A 24,547-nucleotide genomic window follows, 5' to 3' on the forward strand; every position below is an offset into this window, starting at 1 on the left:
TTCCATCACCATTTCCTTCACTTTATCTATGTTTTCATCAGTCGAAGACATTGATGGTCGACCGGACCGAGGCAAGTCTTCAACCTATTCTTGTCCTTCTTTGAATGCTTTGTACCACTCATATGCTCGTGTTTTCGATAAAGCTGACTCACCATAGGCCTTCTCCAACATTTTCAATGATTCAGCACAAGAAATTTCGTTGGCAACATAAGATTTGAGGCAAACTCTTTGTTCCATATTTTTATCCATATTAAAAATCACAGTGCACACTTGAGGTCGACTAACTTAAGCAACAGCTGTAAACAAACTGGTGGACAGATCGTGCCAAAACTCTACGTGACATTGGTACCAACGTACAGCACAGCAAAAAAATTGTTTTCATACATTTTACACGGGCTTTTTAAATGAACAATTCCCTGTATTTATTTGACAGAATGTATGTACAGTACTTTGAATTTTGTGGTGTTAGCAAACCAGAATATTTTTATTTTCTGAGAGAATATTGACAGTATTTTTTTCTCTTATTTTTTTAGGGGTGTGCGACCTTCCTTGGCTCACATCTTTGCATCATTTCACTAGTAAATGAACAACCAATAGTGCATGCAATAAATAAGAATAATTCAAGTACTTGAATGAATTTATTATATCCATTCATCTTTTATTGCAGGAAGTATTTGAAGACTGAGATAGAAAGACACCGGCCAGCACTTGGCACTTGCCTGGGAGCCTTCTCCTCCACATTCCCTGTAGCTTTCCTGGAGCCCCACTTGAACAAGCACAATCAGTTTTCCATCCAGCAGAGATATGCAGACCACTCTCTGGAAGCTCAAGGTTGGTTGAATTATGTATCAAAAAGATACACAAACTGCAGGATGGCAAAGTTTTTAATCTCTTGTCATAGTTCACTATAGGACACTGAAATGGAGCTTTCAAAATGACAAAGAATAAAAGAATAGCATTGGCATTGCTAAAAATTAGGAATGTAACAGATTAAATGGTACTCTATTGATATCGGCCGATATGGGCATATCAGTGTATCAGTTTATCAGTAAAATTATCGATAATTTACCGATCTGATATATCTATAAATATTTTATAATTTAGTAAGATAGTCTGCCATTTTGTTATAATTTTTATGGATATAAACATACAGTCTCCATGCTTTGCTCTTCATTAAAAGTAAATCTTTTGCATTGCAGTCATCTACTAACACACATTTATTAAGGAAGTGAATGAACCATTTAGAATTTTATATCGAATCGATAGAATATCGGTTATCACCTAATTTTATATCAGTACTTTATCAGTATTGGTCCATCCCTACTAAAATATGTAGCCTGTAACGGTCAATGTGAGTGTAAAACAGATGTTGTTTCAAGTTGATATAAGACTTGATGGACACACTAGTATAGTTATATAGCTGTGGACATATACTGGATATATGCGGTAAGTTCTAAATATCCTCTGCAGGCAGCCAAAAGATACCCCCAGAAATAGATATCTAAAACTGAATATCTAATCATGTAATCCACATCCAATAGATATGTATGGGTTTGAAGTAGCCATTGTAGATATGATGTGTGGGAAGTTCAATTTCTCCCATCCAATTTCAAATATGTATTAAACTTTCCCAACTATATGGGCTTCACATTACACACACACTTGCTACTTGCAGATATCCTGGTGCGAATGGAGGAGAGCATGCCCACGTTGGAGGCAGTGTTGGGTGAGGTTGAGCAGTTCGTGGATTCTGAGAAAAGCCACACTGATGCTCCGCATGTCATAGATGTCATCTTGCCAATGCTGTGTTCATATCTTCCTTTCTGGTGGTCTCAGGGTCCAGATAATGTTAGTCCTACAGGAGGGTAAGTCTTTGTGATAATAATTTATATACTGATACAAAGTTTTTCAGGTCATGACAAAAGCATTCATATGTTACTTTCATTTAATTGTAGTATACACACTTTACTTTTGCTCATGAAAATACTGTGCACATTATCTAAACTTCTTGCTCCAGCATGTTTTTCTTTGAAGAAAAAAATGTGTTCACTAATTATATATTTCTTTGTAAAATATCACTAATAATAATAATATATACATGTGCCACTTCCAATGGTTAAGCACATTGAGATTGTAACTTGCAATGTTGCCATTCATGGTTTCAGATTTGAGTCATGACCTGTGCATAGGGTTTCTTTCCACCAATTTCATCAAATCCTCATTCAACCTCATTTTCACAAGTAGCTTAAAGATGTGGAAAATTTATGCTAACTAAGAATATCATAATTACAAAAACAGAATGTGCTATTTTCAGAAATTAATGATCCATTAAAATGCATTAAAATAATCTGCTAACAAGGACTTCCTTTTCTAAAGGTGTTATGGTACATTTTTGGAAGCAGAGTCCTGAGAGAAATATTGTAAATATTTTGTAAATATTCATAATGTTGTATTGCTTTCAGATTAAAATTGTCTTTTGAATATTTCTGTTCTTTCACCTGATTCATATTTTTCTTGTTATTTTCCTGATTACATTGTTTCATGATATATAAAATATTAGTTGAGAAAGTTTTGATTATAAGTAGATTTTTTGCTTGTGGATATGAATTATAATTAGCTTCATCTATAATTTTTTAAATTTTTACTATGTAGGTTTTGTATAATAAGACAATATTATTAGTGGAAACTTTACTATACTGCCAGTCTGTGATTGAATTGGCACTTCAAATATTTAATGAGCTATTGCATTTTATATTCAGGGAATAAGTGAAGTAAACTTTAACCAGAATATTGCAACCAACACTCATATGTAAGTTAATGTGCTAAAATTTCTTCCAGGAACCATGTCACAATGGTAACAAGTGAACACATGAACCAGTTATTAAAGAGTGTCCTGAAGCTTATCAAGAAGAATATTGGAAATGAGAATGCTCCATGGATGACAAGAATAGCAGGTGAGGAAAACAATTCCAATACCTTCATATAAAGCATACTGCATTTCCATTTTAATAGGAACTAGGGACTGGACAAATTAATTAGGTCTCTATTGGTATTAGCCGATAAAGGCATATTGGTAATTTTACCGATCCAATATATCTGTAAATAGCCTGTAATTTAGTGTACAATTATGGCATTTTTTGGGGGGAGGTGATATAAACATAACATATAATACAACACAGTCGTTTTTGTAAAGAACATTTCTTAATATACTGTTTATTTTTCAAAGCAAGACCGATTGAAATCATCTGATTACATGTATTAATTAAAGAGGTTAATGAACCTTTCACATTCTTTAGGAATTTGCAATTTTATATCGAGTTGGGAGAATATCAATCAGTATCGGGAAATTTCATATCAGTACTTTTCTTTATTGCTCTTGACCAAAATTTCATATTTGTCTATCCCTAGAATAGAGGGAAGATCACTCATAAACACTTACAATAGAAAATGTTCACTCTAAACTCAGAGAAATGGGTGTGCTTTGTTCTTTCTTACATTAAACACTGATTACAAACATTACTGGAGCGTAACTGTGGTACTTGTTACAACTTTTATGCAATAAAATCATAATGAATCAACTACATTTGGCCAAGGAAAATGTGCTTTTCAATTAAGATAGTGTGCCCAACCTGAAAGAAAAAGATCAATTGGAAAGAAATCTTTGAGCAACAATGAAGTCATTGATACCATAAAAGTCTATATTGATGAGCTTGAGATATCATTATACTCTATCAATAAATGTGAATCAAAGTGGGTTTGGCTAAAGGAGACTATTAAAAGTTTGTTTTAAGCTCGTGTTATGCTCAGATAACCATGCCTACATTTTAAAGTGGAATCCAAACCACTGTGCAATGTGCCCCCACTGGGTATAGAATCCAGGACCTCTTGATTACAATATGTCATTATCACTACACTATCATGGAGGCAAGAGACTATTCAAATTCTTGTAAAAATGTCAACCCAATAATTTGCTTACCTTGTTTACTTTTGAATATTTGTCAACTGCCCCATGCATATGCAGGGAAATATAAATTGTGTACTTATGAGTATTTTTCATAATTTTCTTCACCAGCAAGAATATTTCTTTGGTTATTTCACTACCTCTTGAGATTAATTTTGACAATTAGGATGAACGATGAAATAGATCAGGGCAAACACAGATTCATGCTTTACCCAAGACTTGTACCTAAGATTACAGGGCAAAGAATGTCAGTGGAAGATTGTGAAATTTAATATTTGAAATAAGTAGGTTAGGAATTAATATTTTGTTGAATAAAAACCTGACTCTCTCCATTATCTTGAACTTGTTAATTTATTTTTCCATGCAGCTTATACACAACAAATCATCATAAACGTATCAGAAGAACTGTTGAAAGACCCATTCCTTCCACTGGCAGAGCGAGTAAAGAAGAGGACAGATGCTATGTATCACAAGGAAGAAGGGTTGAGAGGATTTTTGAAATCTTCTACAGATGACACGTCTCAGGTAATATTTGACTCATGTGCCCACACAGAAGTTGAAAAGTAGAATCTTTATATTCCCAGATTTTACATGTTATGGCAATATGTGATAACGTTTCCTGTATTTTACACTTTCCGCATTGTGGCACATGACTTTTCATCTTCTGCCTCTTATAGACATGATCTTACCTACCTTCCACTGATGGATAAGGTAACTTGTGTGGCATTAATCCTGATGGTGTGAGACGTTTGTAAAATGTTGGTAGATGTTTACACTAGGGCTGAACAATATCAATACCAATGTATCGGTATTGAAAAGTATTAGTTGGAATATAATCACAGATACTGGTCAATATTTCTGGAAGTACAGGTGTTTTCTCGAATCTGTATAAATGCCACAACACTTTTATTGAGGCTAAATATTGTAGAAATTATGCAGAATCATCATAATTTTTGCAATAATATTGTACGGAGAAATAGATTCTATGATTAAATGAATGTTATTCGAAAGTTTTCTTCTTCTGTGCTTCTATATTTACTGAAGAAAAATAAAAGCTAATTTACAGCATAAGTATTATGATGTTATAGTTTTATTATGATTAAAAATCAACGATGAAATTAAGTGTGGTGTGATGGCATCAGACTATGCAGGCACATCTATACTACAGCTTGTTGGTAAAATTGATCAGTAGCGTAAGCAGGATTTTATCAAAGGGGAAGGGGGTTTATTTCTAAAACATTCTGCAAATTCACATTACCATTGTTTTATTATACTTTAATTAAACAATAATACTCATAATTAATTAATAATACTTATAATTAATTAATTAGCTGACTTACTACTATTAATTAGAGGCATGCATTATTCGTTTTTGACGAAAACGCGAAATGTGAAATAACACACTCTAATGTTCATTTTTAATGTTTCTGAAAGGTGTGAGGTGCATTTTCCTATCTTATTTTGTCATGAAATAATGCGAAATGAACTGCAAAATGTGATATATACTCTTAAACACGAAATTTACTGTTTATATACCGACACAACACTTTCTGAAGTCTGAAGTATCCTGAGTATCATGCAAAATTCTGCTGCAAACATGTGAGAAGCAAAAATGGACCCCTTTATACAGGAATAAACTCAATATTCTGGTAATGATTTAATGTGCTATTAGAAGGGATATGTTTATTTTGTGTAATAGTGCAATTTTTAAATCAAATTTGGGATTATATTCACATTTTTAAAACCAAAATGTCATTTTATATGCCACTTTTTCACTGCTATAACAGCGAAATTTCATTTTATTTACCACTTTTGAACCCGAAATTGACAGAGTTTTATACCGAAATTTTACTTTTTTATTTACCAAAAATATGTGCCTCTACTAATAATACTACTAATACCACTACTACTATTAAGTAGTAGTGATCTACATAAATATAGTATTTATGAAAGCAAAGAACTAAATTACTTTCTAGTCATTCAATTTTTATCAAATCCTGGGAGCATTATTTTGTTTCTTTGTTATGAAATAATTGTCTGGTCAATAAGGTGAGACATTTTGAGGATGAAGAAAATCCATAAAAACAAGAAAAAGAAAATATATTAAAATAAATTGAACTCATCCAAGGAGCTGTGGTGGTTTGGACGGTAGAGCATCTGACAACCACGTGGGAGATCCGGGTTCGGTTCCCGAAATTAGTTGGATTTTTTCCGGCTTCTTCCCTGCATAAATGTCCCCGATAATTCACATCTGGATTGTCTCGCTGTTCTTACCAAAAAAGAAACATTTTATAATGTTGAGCTTATTGTCGTTTGAATAATTGTCTAGTCAACAAGGTGAGACATTTTAAAGAGATACATTCAAACGTGCTGCGGTAAACAATGGGAAGGCAGACTGGTGACTGTATTCTTGTCTGCCTAGCCTTTGTCTATACATTAACCACTTACAATGAACCAAGAACCTTATTTAGTTACTTCTCATTGTTCACACAAAAAATACATGTTCACTGAACACTGGTGTACATAGAGGGGTGGCTGATAGTGTTTCAGCCCCTACTGAAGTTTTGAGATCAGAATTTTCAAAAAAAATCCGTTAAGAACTTTAAAAAATCAAAATGTGTAAATGCAAAACCTCTTTTAAAGTGAGTCCCGATTACCATTTTTGTCTTTGAATACAACTTTAATAGACTGAAAAGCTCCAACAATATGAAATAATTAATTATGCATCCTGCCCTCCAAAATGAAGCCATGTGCTATCCACATTTACTATTCCAGCCCCTGCCGAAAAAAATCCTGCGTACGCCAGTGTAATGAGCATTGTTGCAACTGAGATACAAAACAACTTTTTTCTCTTTTAAATCATAGTTACCCTCATATTTTATTTTCAAGAATTCGTGTTTATTTTCAAGGCATCACTCTGAAAGATGCATGTGTTTGGAATGCTGTGCTTTTCTCCATGCTGCATGGAAATAATAATTCAAATTATTTTTTATTTTTATTAGTAGTTGTAGTAGTAGTAATAGTAAGAGTATTGTCCCAGATCTTTGACTGTGATAAATTGGCCATTTAATTTTTTACACAGCATTTTTCATAATATTTCACAAGCTCAAGGGGGGGGGGTTAAACCTCGTAACCCCCCCCTTGCGTACGCCATTGAAATTGATGATAGTTTTACTGATTTAATATATCTATAAATACCCTTTAACTTAGTGAAAATCTGCCAATTTGTGCTTTTTATGATTAGAGTACTTAATTCTTATACTCTGGTTTTACAAAATGACTAAGTGTTCAGTTTGTGTGTCTCATGAAAATCATTTGAACTCACCTGGTTATGTACAGTACATTAATTAGTCAAATGGACCATTCACATTGTTTATGAAGTACATATTACAATTTCATATTTGATTAGTAGAATACAGGTTATAGATATCAGCAATTTTTAGATTCATATTGGCAATAGAATGATGTGGGTCCATCAAAAATATTTAACATAATTTAATTGGCTTTGCATATCCTATAGGTTTCACACTATTATGTGCATATCTTAACTATTGACTTTGTCTATTGCTGTACTTGGCCTAATGACAATAAAATTTTATAATAATAATAATAATAATACCAGAAAATATGTTGGTTATTTCCTTATTTGTCTCTAATGCAGTATTCTCTCTCTCATTGTAGATTGAATCACAAGTTCAGGAAGAATGGCAACTTCTAGTCCGGGACATTTATGCCTTTTATCCATTGCTCATCAAGTATGTTGATCTTCAACGTAACCATTGGCTGAGGAATAATATTTCTGAAGCAGAAGACTTGTACAATCATGTTTCTGAGATATTCAACATTTGGTCTAAATCTCAAGTGAGTAAATCTACAATGAAAATTATATTGAACAGATAATAGTTCTAAGAAGCATTAAAGTAATGCATTTTGATGTCAATTGTGAATGGTTTACCATAAAATATTTTCTCTACTTTCACAGGTTGTACAGCATACAATCTTGTATATCATAGAAAATCTGACTGGAACTACATGTAACAAACAACGTACCATAGAAAACTTAAAAAGTCCAATATTTCAGCAATTTTCGTACTGCCATTATCTAGAAGGATGAAAACAGCTGTAAACAAACAGTTGTGGGTTTTTAGCTTTTTACAGCTGTTTTGGCCTATCTCCTTATTCCTCAATATTGCTTGTGCAAAATCAGCAAATATTTGGCTTTTACATTTCCTGTTGTATGCTGCTTATTTCAATTGTAGAACATGTTTTTTATTAACTGTGTAATGTACCTTTGGCTATTTAAATACTGTAATAGATAAATTAACAAAATGTTTTTTTTTGTTTCAGTACTTTGTGAAAGAAGAACAGAATTTCATTTCTGCCAATGAGATTGACAACATGGCTCTCATCATGCCTACCTCAGCCACTAGGAGGTCAGCGGTCATTCCTGAGGCTGGCGTTGCTCAGGGAGGTGGAAAGGTTAGGCATTTTGCTTCCATTTTCTTCTTCTATTCACAAGATAAATTTTAGTGACTGCTTATATGTAAAGCTTGTCAATTCAGATTTCAACTCTACAGTTCACCTACAACTAGACTGACTATCGCTTACACTGATTGATTGAGCTGGGGTAGGACACCACAAATGTTTTACAATAAGATAACAATAATAACAGTGATATACATTTGGAACAAAATAAATTATTCTTCTTCCTCTAAGAAATTATTATTTTGCACAGACAGCATAACCACTGGTTGAGTCAATCTCTTATACTATCTGTGAAATTGATAATCGACCAGGAAACCACATAAAAATCTTAATGAAGAGCTTCAGGATTCGAACCAGCGACAGTTTCAAAATGTAGTAAATTCAAGCATAATAATTCAAGCTTAATCGCTATAACTACTAATCTCCTGTTGATTGCAAATCGTGCATTGAGGAAACTTATTTGACAAGTGTCTTGAAAGCTTATGTTGTTAATGACATTTGATAACTTAAAATCACTGAATTTTAGGTTTAAAATTGGCATGAATGTTTTAAGATTAATATTCATGTTTTGTTACAGAAAAAGAAGAAGCAGAACCGTGATAAGAAGAGAGACAAGGGGAAGGAGCTGGCTGCCAGTTTGATGGTCGCGTGTCTCAAGAGGCTTCTTCCAGTTGGCTTGAACCTGTTTGCAGGAAGAGAGCAAGAGTTGGTGCAGCATTGCAAGGATAAGTTCTTAAAGGTAATAGAGCCTTCAAATTACAACAGCACAGTCCATGAATTCTTATTTTAAAAGGTTTTATTTTCTAAATTTATGAAAGGAACTTGGTATCCTTATCAGGGCAGTGGTCAATCATTTTAAGCCTACATTCCTTGAAGGTTTGATGTTAGATAAGGCATAACTTACACCACATGCCATTATTTCACTAAGTAATAAAGACCAGTTTTGGCATTTACTTATTTTGTCCTCTAGCTTTCACCACATCATGTGGCTTCCTCAGGAGATAAGACAAGATTGATTGATTTGGTTTATTTTACTTCGCGGTTTTGTGCCTCTTGGCTAATTTGCGAAGATGGGGATGAGTGATGAAATGATGAAATTGATGAATGGACATTCACAAACAACCAAGCCCGAGTGGGATTCGAACCCGGGACCCTTGTCATCACAGCGCGATGGGCTAACCACTCGGCCACAGGAGAGATAGGACAAGAATAATCAAGATTTAAGACATGGGAAGGTAAGTTAAGGTTAGAAAGATAAAAAGATAAAAGACAGTGCAGTGCCCTGTCACTCCTTCCTACTCCATGTCTGGCTCAAAACTGCCAAAACTGGTCTTTATTACTTAGGTTTGATGTTAGTTTTAGACATTGTGGATGTGGTCACTTTTAGACATCAAAGGCAGAATCAACATTTAGTGCAAGTTAATTGATTATACAGGGTAAGTTTTGGATGCCATGGTGGGATTTTAAGTGTCAGGGGCAATCAACATTTAATCTGATGTTAATTGTAGAAATTTCAGATGTCTCAGAGGTGGGAGCAGTTAATTATAGATATCAAAGGATGATGATTGTCTTTATTTGAAATGTTTGGGGAGGGGGTCGCTCACTTGACCCTCACTCTTGATCCTCTCATGAACCTTATTGATTATTGCAAGGACTGACTTGATACCACTTTGAAACAATATCTACATTAATAATCTTATCTGCTCTCACTGATAGTTCTTTAACAGTAACTCTTGAAGTGTTTTTAAAAATAAATCTAATATTCTTCCTCAATAAAATTGTAAATATATATAGCATGTCCCATGTTTTTATTGAGGGGTCGTGGAAAGTAGGGGAACCAGGCTGAAAAGTTAGGGGATTGACAGGGTAAAAATTTGGTGGGGGGGACACACATTCACCTTGCCCAGGTGAAAATCTTATCTTATCTTAAGCCATCTGAATTCTCCCCTCTGGTTGCTAAATTTTGCTACTGGGGGAGGGGACTGTATATCACATCCCAATGCTTCGAGAGTAGTTATTGGAATTTTTCACACTGCATTCTTATTGTGGTTAAAAGAAATGGTAAAAAACAACATAAAATAAGAAAAATACAAAAAAATGAATGTGGTAACAATTTAAAATAGCGAATTATTGCACACGTTTCGTTTCAACTATACCATATCAATCTACCAAGTTTTACTTTAAAATAATCAGATATTCACATATTCAATATATTGGAACCTTGAATCTGCTATGTACTATTTTGTGTATTTTCCCCCCAGAAAATGCCCGAATATGAGATTCTGGACTTTGCCAAGACACAGCTCACTCTGCCAGACAAAATAGACCCAGCAGACGAGATGTCCTGGCAGCACCATCTCTACTCAAAGCTTGGAAGCAAGAAGGAAGTTGTTGTTGAGAGCAAGGCTCAGCAGGTGGACGAAGTTGTCGAAAGGATTGTCGCAATGGCTAAAGTATTGTTTGGACTCCACATGGTAAGTTGATATCAGTACTAGCTAATATTTAATAAAATTGTTTGGAATATTCAAGAGCTACAGCAAGGAATTGATCATGTAAACACATGTCGAGAGGAATTTTATGCAAATATTTTGTACATAATTTGATAATTATAGTGAATCAGGGTAAATTTGTTGTTTATTATAGTGACCTTGGTGCAGTTGGACCAGGCAAAATGCTAAAGTGATGAAGTAATAATTTGAAATAATGGGTGGGAGTAAATTTTCCGAAAGATGAAAGCTTAGTCAAACTAACCTGAGGGTTGAGTGAACACTTAAGAAGAAGATAGTTCATGTTAGGGAAAATAACAAATGTGGTTGATAAGACGAAGACGTAAGCGAGTTACTCAGTTATTTCCACGAAACTTACTTGTAAATGTTCTATTAATTTTGGTGGCCTCTGCCACCATCCACTTGGGAACTTGATGCTTCACTGTTGGGTTGACTTCCAGTTCCTGTTATTTCCTCGCTTACTGCTAGAGGCGCTATTGTAGCCTGTTCGTCTGCTGCATGTGATAGGTTTGAATTGTTACAATTGCGGGAGCCAAACATGATGTGCCTGACCACTGTCGATATTCAGATCGCAATTATGCACGAGCTCTCAAACTATCACATGCAGCAGACGAACTGGCTACACCAGCGCCCCTAGCAGTAAGCGAGGAAACAGGAATTGGAAGTCAACCCAACGGTAAAGCATTAAGTTCCCAATTGGATGGTGGCAGAGGCCACCGAAATTAATAGAACATATACAAGTAAGTTTCATGGAAATAATTTAGTAACTCGCTTACGTCTTCTTATAAGAAGATAGTGTTCCAAAGTAGTGCAAAATGAATGATAATTAAAATGCCCAGATTACAAGGTAACATTATGGAATATGTCCACATTGTTTTAAATTCGTGGCTGTAACTACTTTCTATTGTTCTATTTAGTCTTTGGCTTGGTTAACAACTTGAGGTACACTTTTAGAAGTAACCTGTTGCAATCTTCTATTCCTCTATTTTTCTCTACTCTGTCTCTCTCTGTTCTAATAATATAATTCTCTTCTTTAGTGGAACAATTCTCCAGTGGATATATGATGAACATTGTTCATATCTAAGCAGTATCAACAATTGATTTCCCTTTTTTAGATGATCAAAGAATGTAGTGTGTTCTGCCTATTGAATTGATTGATAGCTGTTTGTACGTATAACTCATATTTATGAGTTCAAATACCATCTTTCTTGACTCTCGTTGATAATCTCTATTGTAGATGAAGGATGAATCTTTCATGTTGTTTTTTTTCCTATTCTGAATATATCCTGAAATTCCTTGATGTGTTTTTATTATTTTGCCGTGTACCTAGGCCAGATCTGGTAACATTATTCAAGTGCTTGATGTGCTGTTGTATTGTATTTGGCTGATGCTGTATAAAGCATTAGATTTCAGGGTGTTGCTTTTTGTAATGATTTGGCACTCCTTTACTTCCCTTTGCGCAAGTTAGGTAATCAATATTTGGAAAAATGGTAACCAATACTCTAATTGATACTTCATAACAATTTTCCGCCAGTTCATGGATAGAAGAAGCGACAAAATTGATTTGATAAAGAAATTTACAACGAACTGTGATTTCGGCAAGTGTGAAGTGATTTTCAGGGTAACTAATGTTCTTCAAATCATGTAAAAGAATGTACGATTAGGTGCATATATATCATCAGATTTTGCAGATGGGGACAAACCAAGCAGAACATTTGTGTAGAACTTGATACTACTTGGCTTGTACCTAGCTACTGATACTAGGAATGTAAACATTGCTGACTCTTCAGAATATCACAAGTATTATATACTATATAAATATACTGATGGTTTTCTTTAAATTTATTTTATTAGTAATGATGATGAACCTAGCAATACTGTCCCGAAATATAGTGCCATGTTAAGAATTCAGTCTCATGGCCAGGATTAACTACTAATCTACTGGTTAAAAGAAATTTGTCCTGTTCTTCACTTATGTTTAAAATAAAACATTTATACCATGCCTTCCTAGTCACATGAAATTACTCTCTAAAGCAGGTTGTTTTTTTTTCCAGAAATGAACATGATTTCTCATGAAATTTTCTTCAGATATACAAAATTAAATTTGAATATTAAACATAAACATAAAGGAAAACTCAAAAAATTAATGTTGTTATTTAGTTCAACCTTAAATGAAATCTGTTAAATGACTGGGTCAGGCTTAGAGGTTTTATTTGTTTTATTGAAATTTTAACGTTAATTGCAAGTTTAACTACCCAAGCAACCAGAATCATTGGGACGAACAAGTTTTTATTTGGGAAAGGTTGGGTTTGTGTTGGTTGACAAAATAACTTTGGTCCTATGTTGTGCTAACAGTTGTTTCCAACACTTGCCAAACCCTAGAAATGAGTCAAAATCGATTATTAAAAGTACCACATTCTAAAGTATGTGGTAGTTTCTAAAATGTAAATTTACATATGCCAGCGTTTGTTCCCACTTATTTGTAACTCTTGAGTCAATTGTGAATCTTTTGTCATCAGCCACCATGGATGGATAATATTTCTATGTTGTGAATGCTCAATAGCATCTTTCTGTGAATCATATGATGCAAAGTTTTGTGAATTGAACTGAAACTTGTATCTAACTTATGCTAAGAGCAGGGTTGGGGGATGGGGATTGAGTTCAGCAACAAGAAGTGTTTATCTCATCTCGTAGTCAGTATTGGAAATTATCTAACTAACTAACTCTCTAGCCTTCTTAAACCCGAAGGTTCATGGCTGCAGCAATACAGGCCTTCCATCTGTCCCTATCTTGTGCAAGATCTATATACTCTTTTCCATCCCTACCGATTTCCCTTAGGTCCATCTCAACGTTGTCCCTCCATCTTCGTCTTGGCCTTCCTACTGGTCTCTTACCATCAGGTTTCCCAACAAGAATCCTGTAAACTCCTCTTTCCTCTCCCATTCGTGCCACATGGCCTGCCCACCTAAGTCTTCTTGATTTAATTATTCTAATAATGTCTGGACATGAATACAAATTATGTAGTTCTAAATTATGTAACCTTCTCCACTCACCTGTCTCCTCATCCCTTTTAGGTCCAAATATTTTCCTAAGGATCCTATTTTCAAATACTGTCAATTTATGTTCCTCTTTCAATGTAAGGGACCAAGTTTCACACCCATATAATACTACAGGCAAAATTACTGTTTTGTATATTTTAACTTTTAGTTTCTTAGATATTAAACGAGAAGACAAAAGTTTATGAAGAGAGAAGTAACATGCATTTCCTGAATTAAGCCTACTTTTTATTTCCTCTTTAATATAATTTTCATTTGTTAATATTACTCCTAAGTATTTGAATTTGGAAACTGTTTCAAACGAGTTGTTACCAATAATTAGATTTTGATTATTATCTAACACTTGGTTTCGGCCTGTAAGCATATATTTAGTTTTCTCTTTGTTAACTTCCAAACCTATCTCTTTAGCAGTTTTGAAAAATATTTTAGCATTATTCTTAATTGTATTCACATCATCCCCCAGTAAGTCTATATCATCTGCATATGCTAACAACTGAGTCACACCATTTAATTTTAGTCCTTCTTTAGTTTCGTTTACCTTCCTAACAGCATATTCTAAGGCAAAATTAAAGAGCAATGGAGATAATGCATCTCCTTGTTTTAACCCATCATGAATTGTAAATTTGTCAGACATATTAATACCCACACGAATTTTACTTTCTGTTTCACTGGTGCATATTTTTATCATACTAACAAGCTTCTTAGGTATTCCAAACTCTACTAATATATTATATAATTTATCTCTTTTGACCGAATCATATGCTTTTTTGAAATCAATGAATAGCTGATGGACATTTTGATTATATTCCCACTTTTTTCGAGTGTCTGTCTGATGTGAAAAATTTGATCTGTAGTTGATCTGTTGCGTTTAAATCCACATTGATAATCACCTATAATTTCATTAGCATATGGGGTTAGTCTTGTTAAAAAAATGTTAGATAATATTTTATATGTTGTTGAGAGTAGAGAAATTCCACGGTAATTATTGCAGTTCATTTTATCACCTTTTTAAACAGAGGAACAATTATGGATTCTTTCCATTGTTGAGGGATTTCTTCTTTATTCCATATTAAACAAATTAATTTATGAATTTGACATATTAATGAATTTCCACCATATTTAATTAACTCAGCTGGTATTAAATCAATGCCAGGTGCTTTGTTATTCTTTAGCCTTTTAATAGTTAATAGATAATTGGAAATTATCACACTGGCGAAATTTTACCATGGTTCAAGATTTATTTGAGTGTTTTTTTCCTTACTCTATGGTTACTATAAGCAGATGAACTATTTATTTAGTAACGGAAACAAGACTTGTTAATCATATGTAAAAAGTGGAAAAATTTGTAGGTTGGGTCTATCTGAATTTTCAGTCACATAAACACCACGTGTTTGTTGTCCCTATATTGGCACAATGCCCTAAATTACCATTGACCAACAGCCTGATTTTATGTTTGTCCAAAATTTTTTAGTACTGTTCGCCTAAGATTGTGCCAATCACATCTGGTTTCTTGGGTATTATGTTAATGCTTTCATAATATAAAAATATGCCTACGGTAGGTTATGCTTTTATATGTGGAGTTCTATGTAGGTTCCTATACTTAAGGTTTTGTAGAAACGTTTTATGTAACTAGGAGACGATAGATAATTTTCAAATATGTTTATTTTATAAAATATCCTTATTGGGAAAGGAAATACTATTTTACAGCTTTTGTTTGTTTGTGAAAGTGCTTGCTGTTTCTAGTTTGTTACTATTTATGCATTATCTTGCTTGTTGATATTTTTTGTTCTTATTTCTGTTTTGTTTTTGCTTGTTCCATATTTCTTGCACATTTGCTTTATTTATTATTTGAGCTTTTTCTTATTTCCAAATTTTGTGTTATTTCTCATAGATTGATCATCCTCAACAACAAAGTAAAGGATACCATCGATCGGTTGTATCCACCCAGAGGAAGCGTGCTGTGATAGCCTGTTTCCGACAAACATCACTGCATTCACTGCCCAGGTACTTCACCCCGCCTTTTACGCTACACATTCACTCGTGAACAGTACTTTATGAAAGAAAGAAAAAAAAGTAAAAGAATACATATGTTTATCCAATTTATGGGGAATGTTTTCAACTAAGTAAGCTGCAGATCTTAAGTACTTTTATTTTAATTTGCTTTTTTACTTTTCCGTTTGCATTTTTGTTATTCTTACTTTGTTAGTGTGTGTTTTTTAATTGGTAGTTTGTAATAATACTTATAATTATTCAAATACATTACAGACTCTTAACTTTGAAGACAATAATATGATAATTTAATGTAACACTGTAAACATACGTATTTCAGAGCTAATCCACACATTTTTTGATAGTATATTCATAACATCATTACTTAATTAATAGAGACACATTGAGCTATTGCTTCTTTTAAATAGGTATTAGAGATGGGACAGATTTCTTGGCTGATATTGTGGTTGATAATGTTGTAGCTGATTACAATCAGCTACAACATTATAACCAATAATTATTTGTAAAATTGTTTTGTTCTTTTTGTTAGGTATACCTAGGTATATGTCTATGAGAAGTCTGTAACTTGTCATCACATTTCTGAAGTTTTTACTTGTGATGAATTAAAAAGAAAACCCATGTAGTCAGAGTTCATCAATTGATTTGAGTATATTATTCATTCAGGTCCTATGCACAATATTTGGCATGTTATATCACTATTCTAATGACATTGAAAAAAATTAACACTTCCTTTAAAGAAGGATATAAATTTAAAACTTGCTTACGCATCATTTTGCTCCTAAACCTTGATGTTCCAGTCGCATTTCTGGAACCTTCCTCATGAGTTTATTCTAGGAGTTAAAACAATAACAAAAACTTAAGGGATAGGTTAAGAAGATAAATTGCTTAAAAATAATTAAAATGGTAAGGTGTCATATCGGGAACTTTTAGCACACTGAAGAAATCTCTGTCAGATGTAATCATGGTGAACCTTCCTACCTGTGAACATGATTTCATCTAATATTTCTCATCTCCACTTGGCTAATACGTTTTCTTCATACTCTCCCTGTCTGCCTCCTCATAAAAGTTGTCATATAAATAAAACTTCTGAAGTTCATCTGAGCAGGAAAGATTGGAAACTTAAAATTTGTATGGCAACATCTTTGTTTTATTAATTCAGCAATGCTCTCCTCATTGTGGTTTAGTTTATGTTCTTGTTCATGAATACATCTTGCCTAGCAGCTTTTCGTTCAGTTTCTTTTTCTTGTTTGAGTTGGTGTTTTAAGTCCACTTTATGCACAGTAAGGCTAATCGGGACTGGACCTACAGTTTAAAGTGGGATCCGAACCACTTGTGCCTCCACCGGGTATCGAACCCGGGACCCCTTGATTACAAGGCAAAGTTTCTTTTTCTTGTATCACCTTCTGCCAATCTCTGTGGCAGAGTGGTTAGAATAGCATGCAACAATGCCAGGGTTGCTGGGTTTGAATCCCAGCCTGCGCATGGCTGTTCTTTGTGAGTGTCCCTTCATCGTCTTCATTGTATTATTATTCATCCTCGTCAACTTGAGTAGCCAAAAGTGCCAGAAAAGCGATTCTAAATAACAAAGATTAAATCAAACCATTGTATCACCTCCATGGGAAAAAATTACCTATTGGGTGTCCATCCAGTAGATAACAGGTTAACATGTCTGCACTTGTTGAGAAAAACTTTGTATTTGTTTGTGCCAAATATTGAGCTTCCGTTCAGCCAAACAGCACTCTTGCCTTTGGCACAAAGATTTGTATATTTTACTAATATACAAGTGTCATTATCAGATGGTGCATTACACAGTGCCAATTAATGTCTAGCAATCACTAGAGGCACATATTTTTGGTAAATAAAAAAGCAAAATTTCGGTACAAAAACAGACTCAATTTCGGGTTCAAAAGCGGTAAATAAAATAAAATTTTGCTGTTATAGTAGTGAAAAAGCAGCATATAAAATGATGTTTTGGTTTTAAAAATATGAATATAACCCAAAATTTGATTTAAAAATGGCACTTACTACACAAAATAAACATAACCCTCCTAATAGCACATTTATGTCGTTAATAGAATAGTAAGTTTATTCTTGTACAAAGGAGTCCATTTTTACTTCTCAAATATTTACAGCAGAATTAATCAGTTTTCCGTGAATTGCATAACTCGCAGGATAATTCTGACTTCAGAAAGTGTCGTGTCAGTAAATAAACTCTAAAAATTTCGTGTTTAAGAGTCTATTTCGCATTTTGCAGTTCATTTTTCATTATTTCGTGACAAGACAGGGTAGGAAAATGCACCTCACACATTTCACAAACATGAAAAATTAACATTACAATGTGATATTTCACATTTCGTGTTTTCGTCAAAAACGAAATATGCATGTCTCTAGCAATGACCTTGCTGTGAGCCACATGCAATCAGATATTTGTGTGAATGGTTATTATATGTTGCTAAGCTGAATTAATATGATTAATAGTACTGTACATATTAGTAATCCATTTTTCAAATTTCAAATTAACTGACTCATTCTTCCAAACTATACTATATTTTTTATAATAGTTTAGAATAAGAAACCATAAGAAGCAGAAGAGCATATATTCCATCAGTTATAACAGAAGAACAAATAAATGCTTCGTGTATGTACATAAAGTGGGGTAATTGTGAACTATGAATGAAAGCATGTCCCCATTTCTCTTGTCTTGATCGCTTTGCTTAACCCTGATACCATGAAAGTAGAGGCCTACGCATTGAGATAAAAAAATATTTTCGAAAATATAGCATTTTTTCTTATTCAGTACTTCTTGTAAATTGAATTAGCATGTGTTGAGCAGTATAGCATATATTACCTGGGACAGGTAAGTCATTAAACTGAGTGCATATTCATTTTTTTTTTCTTACCCTGCTTTTATGCTTAAGAATACTGATGATATTTACATTCAATAATTGTTCTGATTGCTTTGAATAAAGTGCACACTGAGTGTTGCTCTATAAACTTAAGTAGGAATAGAGTTGTATTAAACTATTAGTTAATACTTTTAAATAGGGTTGAGCTGATACTGTTTTGAAGCAACGATGATACATATGCCATTCCTCTGACTGATTTTCACCCATGCTCATACTTTTACTTATTCCTGACTATATCAGTACTTTTATTGATTTAATAAGTAGGTCTTTCATTGTGTACCATCTTAATCTATCAGGGGTTTATTCATTTGTTATTGTATTTATTTTTTGCTGCCTTGGTAACCAAGTGTGTTGAATGCTTAAGCCATGATCTCACCTCTGAAGGTTTGAATCCGAACCTTCCAACAATTTTATCTAATCATCCTTCATTTACATCATCATAAATGATTAGCCAAAAATGGCATAAAATAAGGGAAATTCAGACCCACTTTTATTTTTAAATATTCGTAAGTTTATATATAGCATGATTGGAATATTCAATTATCTGTCATTTCATCATAGCTGCGGTAGCTCAGTCATTAAGGTATCTGACTACCATGTGAGAGACCTGGGTTAGATCCCTAGCAGGGGAAAATCTGGGATATTTTCCACCTGTTCAAGTGGCTCTGGTGCCCACCCAGCATCGTATAAAGAGGGTACTTGGAGGAAACTGAGGTGTAAAGGTAGCCAGGGGTGTGGTGCTGATCACATAACTCCCACTTTCAGCTGTGATGAAGAAACTGTGGGGCCCTAACTCCACACACCCCTATATGCCTTCATGGCATGGTGCAAAGCACAGGGGAACACTTTACTTTTTTTTTTACTGTTATTTCATCACAAAATTCAATTTTTTACTCAGTAGGTAGCCTAAATGTAAGGTAAAGTTCCCCGCACACTTTACAGCATGCCATGAAGGCACATATAGGGGGATGTGGGGGTAGGGTGGCCATTTTTCGGAGTTGATCTGATCAGCACTATGCTGGCCACCTTTACCCCCCAGGGTTGCCCCTAGATACCCATTTATTTGAGGCTGGGTGAACCCCAGAACTTCCTTATGCAGGGATAAGGCTGGAGAAATTTCGACCTTTGATCACCCAACCTGGTAATCAAACCTGGGTCTCCCATGTGGCAGTCAAACATCCTACCGAGTAGACTACACCACAGCTCTTTTTTATACAGAACTAGAGCAAAAATTAATGAAGTTTATGATTTTCAAATAATTTTTATGAAAAGTGATGAGTGGGATTTTGTAAATCCTATGAAGTACCTGAATTTTGGAAAAATGTTAATCAGTATTGCTGATTAAATTTCCACATACCAACAGTATCAACTAACACATCAGTAACAATATTGGCTCAAACCTACTTTTAAATAATCTAATGAATGCATATTTTTTATTACAATAGTGGCACACTAGATGTCACTTTCTCCTTCCACCATGAAGCCTTTCACACATGTCTGAACCCCTGTCTTGTTCTTGCACTGTGCTACCGTGCAACAGCTGACAGTACTAACTTTGTGGTTGTTAAGATTGTGTACTTGTTTCACAACTGTGTTATTATTTATATCTTGTATAACATTGTTTCTAACCAGCATGTCCTGGCATGTTCCTCAAATAGCAGGCCAGTAGGCCATCCCCTACTAGCTCAGGATGGAAGCGAGTGTTGTCCGCTGCACGCAAAAGAGCAGCAATCGCTTGTCTGCGCAGTGAGCCACTCTACACTTTGAAGAGGTAATTGTGTACGTGTTTTTGTACATTTTTTGGTATTAGTTTTATGTGTGCTGTGTCATTGTCATAATTAAGCTTATTCACTCAATGCATTTTCATTCAAATTTCTCCCTGATCAATTCCCTGGGCAATTCCATGAGAAGTACAACCAAAATGTCAAATTCTCAGATGTTTTATATGACTGACTCAATGACTTGCAATGGATAATATATTTTTGTGACATCAGTGGGGGTGGGGGGGAAGGAGGATGTAAGGGGATGCTATCTCCCAGCTAAGATAATTTGTGTAAGCATCCCCAACCTATTGCATTGCTTCCATGTTGATCCATGCAAGCAACTCCCCAGCTAGGAATTTCCACTTTGAGCACTATATGACACACACTCATATATATTTTCATACATTTTTCTTACTGCTGTGTTAATGATAACAAAACAATTGCACCCATAATGTAAAAATCTTACATCCGTAACATTTTAATTATTCTGTACTTAGGAAATAAAGAGCAACTAATTATTTTTACCATCCAGTTTATAAGAGCTTGATTTTTTATCATTGTTTACATGTCAGAAGTTTTCATGTTTGTCTACTCATCTCACAGAAGGATGATAATTATTCATTGAATGTATGTTTTCTTATATTTTCTGAGTTACGTCTGTAACTGTATAATTTTTATGAACGAATGATGAATAATTATAGTCCATCTCCAAAATATGTGTAAAAATACATGTCAATAACACCTTTGTAAAATATGATTTGTTTCCATAATGCACAAAAACGGGCCTCCCTGATGGCATAGTGGTAGCATCATCGCCTTGTAATCAAGGGGTCCCAGGTTTGATACCCAGTGGAGGCACATAGTGGTTCGGATCCTCCCTTAAATTGTAAGTTCAGTTCCGATCCGATTAGCCTTTCTGTGCATAAAGTGGACTTTAAACAACAATTGAATCAATCTATCATAATGCACAAGGCTAAAGTTTGAAAAATGTTTCATCCATAGCTATGGAATTGCCCTCTATTATTTGTTTTATATAATGTTGAAATACACAGCACTAAAAGTTAAGTGTTTTACAAACTTCCCATGTGCATCGATGGTGTATTAATGACTATATGGCTTCTGAATGCTTGCTGATAACTTCAGGTATCTGAGATTCATATGTATAACTATACATACACTGAAGTTTCAAAATTTGAAATCGTGAATATGGACTTTTGAAATAAAAATAATGCAAATTTAACTTCAACTATGTTTAAAATTTAGATATGAAAAGTAGAAATCCAAATAATATATGTGTAATTATTTGTAAAGAATGATGTTGATTGTATTGTGGTAAGGTAAGGTAAAAAGGTAAAGTTTACCATGCCATGAAAACATATTCAGGTGATGTGGGGGTAAGGCCCCACACATTCTCGATCTCTGCCATTTTGGAGGTGATGTGATCAACACCATGCTCAGACTGCCTTTAACCCCAGTGTTGCTCACAGGTACCCATTGATTTGAGGCTGGTTGAACCGCTTTATGCAGGGACAAGGCTGGAAAAATCACGTAAGGTTGTAATTTTCACCCACCCTGGAAATCTAACCCGGATCTCCCATGTGGCAGTCAGACGCCCTACAGATTAGTCCACCGCAGCTTGATTGTATTGTGCTTACAACTTTTATTTACAGATAATTAATGGAGTATAATTATTAAGTGCACAATACATGCAATTGTCTTCAATTACTTCTTCTTGTCAATTACTTCAGCAATTGTCTTACAATGGTGTCTTGTATATTGCTCACCCTCTGTGTTTACAATGCATACACCATATAATTAATTCATTCCTAATTACCTAATCCTATTTAATGTATTGCCATAGGAGGATTTTTTCAGCACAAATCTCTGTAAACATAATAGTAAGAATAGAGCAGCAGTTAAAATGAATGGTTCTGAGCAACTGTACATTATTTTTGTCATTGCAAGAAATCTCCCATTCCTGTGTACATTCACAGGCGACATTGAGAATGGACCACAAATATCTCATAAACAGGGTACAATGGAGATTATGTGACTTATCAATATAAGCAAGAGATGCCAAGTGCTTCAGCTTCTGCCAGTCCACGCACCTTGTGATTACACCCCTGTGTAATCTCCATTTCTCTATCGATTCTTAGCTCCCTAGGGCCTCCCTGATGGCTTAGTGATAACATCGTCGTCACCTTGTATTCAAGGGGTCTCAAGTTTGATTCCCAGTGGAGGCACATAGTGGTTTGGATCCAATTTTAAACTGCAGGTCCAGTCCCGATTAGCCTTTCTGTTCATAAAGTTGACTTAAAACCTCTTAGCTCATTTGGTGCTGATGCTTAATTAACTCATTCACACTTGAGCTAGACTCAGATTAACTGAAGAACAGAAAACAGGTAACAAAAGTAGTTTGATCACTGGAGTCGCATCAGTTGTGGTGACCTTTAGATGACTGAGACACTAAAAAATCTCACTAGCAGTTCTGGCCTTGGTATAACTCAAGCACCCAGTCTCATACCAACTATTCTAGCCTTGACATAAATCAGTTACTGAAAACAAGCAATTTATGGCAAACTTCAGATAGCTCAAACCAAGGAAGTTACACCTGTTGTACTAGCCTTGATATAGCTCAAGAACTGTATGTCACACCAGTTGTATTAACCTTGAAATAGCTTAATTAGTGGAGGTCACACCAACTTTTGAGATCAAATTTGTATATTTGGGACTTAGAAATAGTGGTGAAATAACAACTCTTTGTACCTCTGCTAAAAATAGAACCACATCTTTTAAACTTTAGTTTTACACTTGGAAACAGCATGTTATCTTAAATATTTGCACAGGCTTATTGCGTGCAGTCAAATTCAGCTACCATAAAAAAAAGAGCCTAGAATGTGAGTGAATTTTCATCCATTGATTGTTATTTTAAAATATGTATTAACATAATTTAATCCTTATATCCTTTGGTATTTATTTCCAAATTTTAAAGTTCTAAAGAGTAACTATTTATATCTATTTCTTCTAGGCATCAAACGATTAACATATTCCTTCGAACCTACAGCGAATTATGGCTGGCAGAGGAGAATGTTGGACAGGAAGTCATGATTGAAGATCTCACTGTAAGTACAGTGATTTGCAAATTTTAATTAGGGTTAGATGAATTTGATTAACCTTTCAATGTACGAGGGCAAATCGTAAACCTTTGCCCCTATTTTTTTTCAGCCGAAAGATTAGTGTGATTGAGAAACAAAGATATACATTCAATGCAATAGTTTTTTTTCTTGGAACAGCCCAGCATTAACTGTTGGCTGCTCTGTGGCACAGCACTGCTGTCAGTGGCTGTAGTACTCAACACGTCCACGTCACATGAGCAGCGAAGTGCTATTTATTTTTCTATGGAGCAAGGGATGAACGCCCATTGAGATCCATACAGAAATTCAGCCAACGTGTGGGGATAATTGTTTCGCTTGAGAAGCGTGCAGTGGTGGTGTTATGAGTTCGAAAATGGCCGAGAAGACCGTGACAATGCTCCTCGCTCACAATGGAAAACATTGCTCACAGTCTTCTGGGATCACAGAGGACCACTCCTGCTGGATTTCATGCCACGAGGTGACAACATCAACGCTGACAGCTATTGTGGCACACTCTCACGTTTCCGAGCTACCATCAGGAAAAGCTCCAAGGGTTTCTCAATGTGGGACAATGTGGTTAATGCCAGGCCTTAAGTGGCAAACAGAACCATCAACAGACTTCAGTCATTCGAATTGGAGATTCTGGAGCATGCACCATATAGTCCAGACTTAGTCCCCAGTGATTTCCTCGTGTTTGATCCACTGAAGAAGTTCCTGGCAGGACA

General features: G+C 34.6%; 1 protein-coding gene across 1 annotated transcript in view; it reads left to right on the forward strand.

Moving 5' to 3' along the window:
• The window catches only part of RyR (Ryanodine receptor), a 283,432-nt gene that overhangs the window by 228,738 nt on the left and 30,147 nt on the right, over positions 1–24,547 (forward strand). Inside the window, exons 66-75 of the mRNA XM_083112077.1 lie at positions 668–831; positions 1,676–1,865; positions 2,839–2,954; positions 4,329–4,486; positions 7,643–7,822; positions 8,309–8,440; positions 9,024–9,185; positions 10,708–10,920; positions 15,901–16,013; positions 23,717–23,810. Coding sequence (XP_082968203.1) covers positions 668–831; positions 1,676–1,865; positions 2,839–2,954; positions 4,329–4,486; positions 7,643–7,822; positions 8,309–8,440; positions 9,024–9,185; positions 10,708–10,920; positions 15,901–16,013; positions 23,717–23,810 — 1,522 coding nt within the window. The remainder of the gene's footprint in view (positions 1–667; positions 832–1,675; positions 1,866–2,838; positions 2,955–4,328; positions 4,487–7,642; positions 7,823–8,308; positions 8,441–9,023; positions 9,186–10,707; positions 10,921–15,900; positions 16,014–23,716; positions 23,811–24,547) is intronic.

Source organism: Lepisma saccharinum, chromosome 25, assembly GCF_977018435.1.
Source record: "Lepisma saccharinum chromosome 25, izLepSacc3.1, whole genome shotgun sequence".
NCBI classification, from domain to species: Eukaryota; Metazoa; Arthropoda; class Insecta; order Zygentoma; family Lepismatidae; genus Lepisma; species Lepisma saccharinum.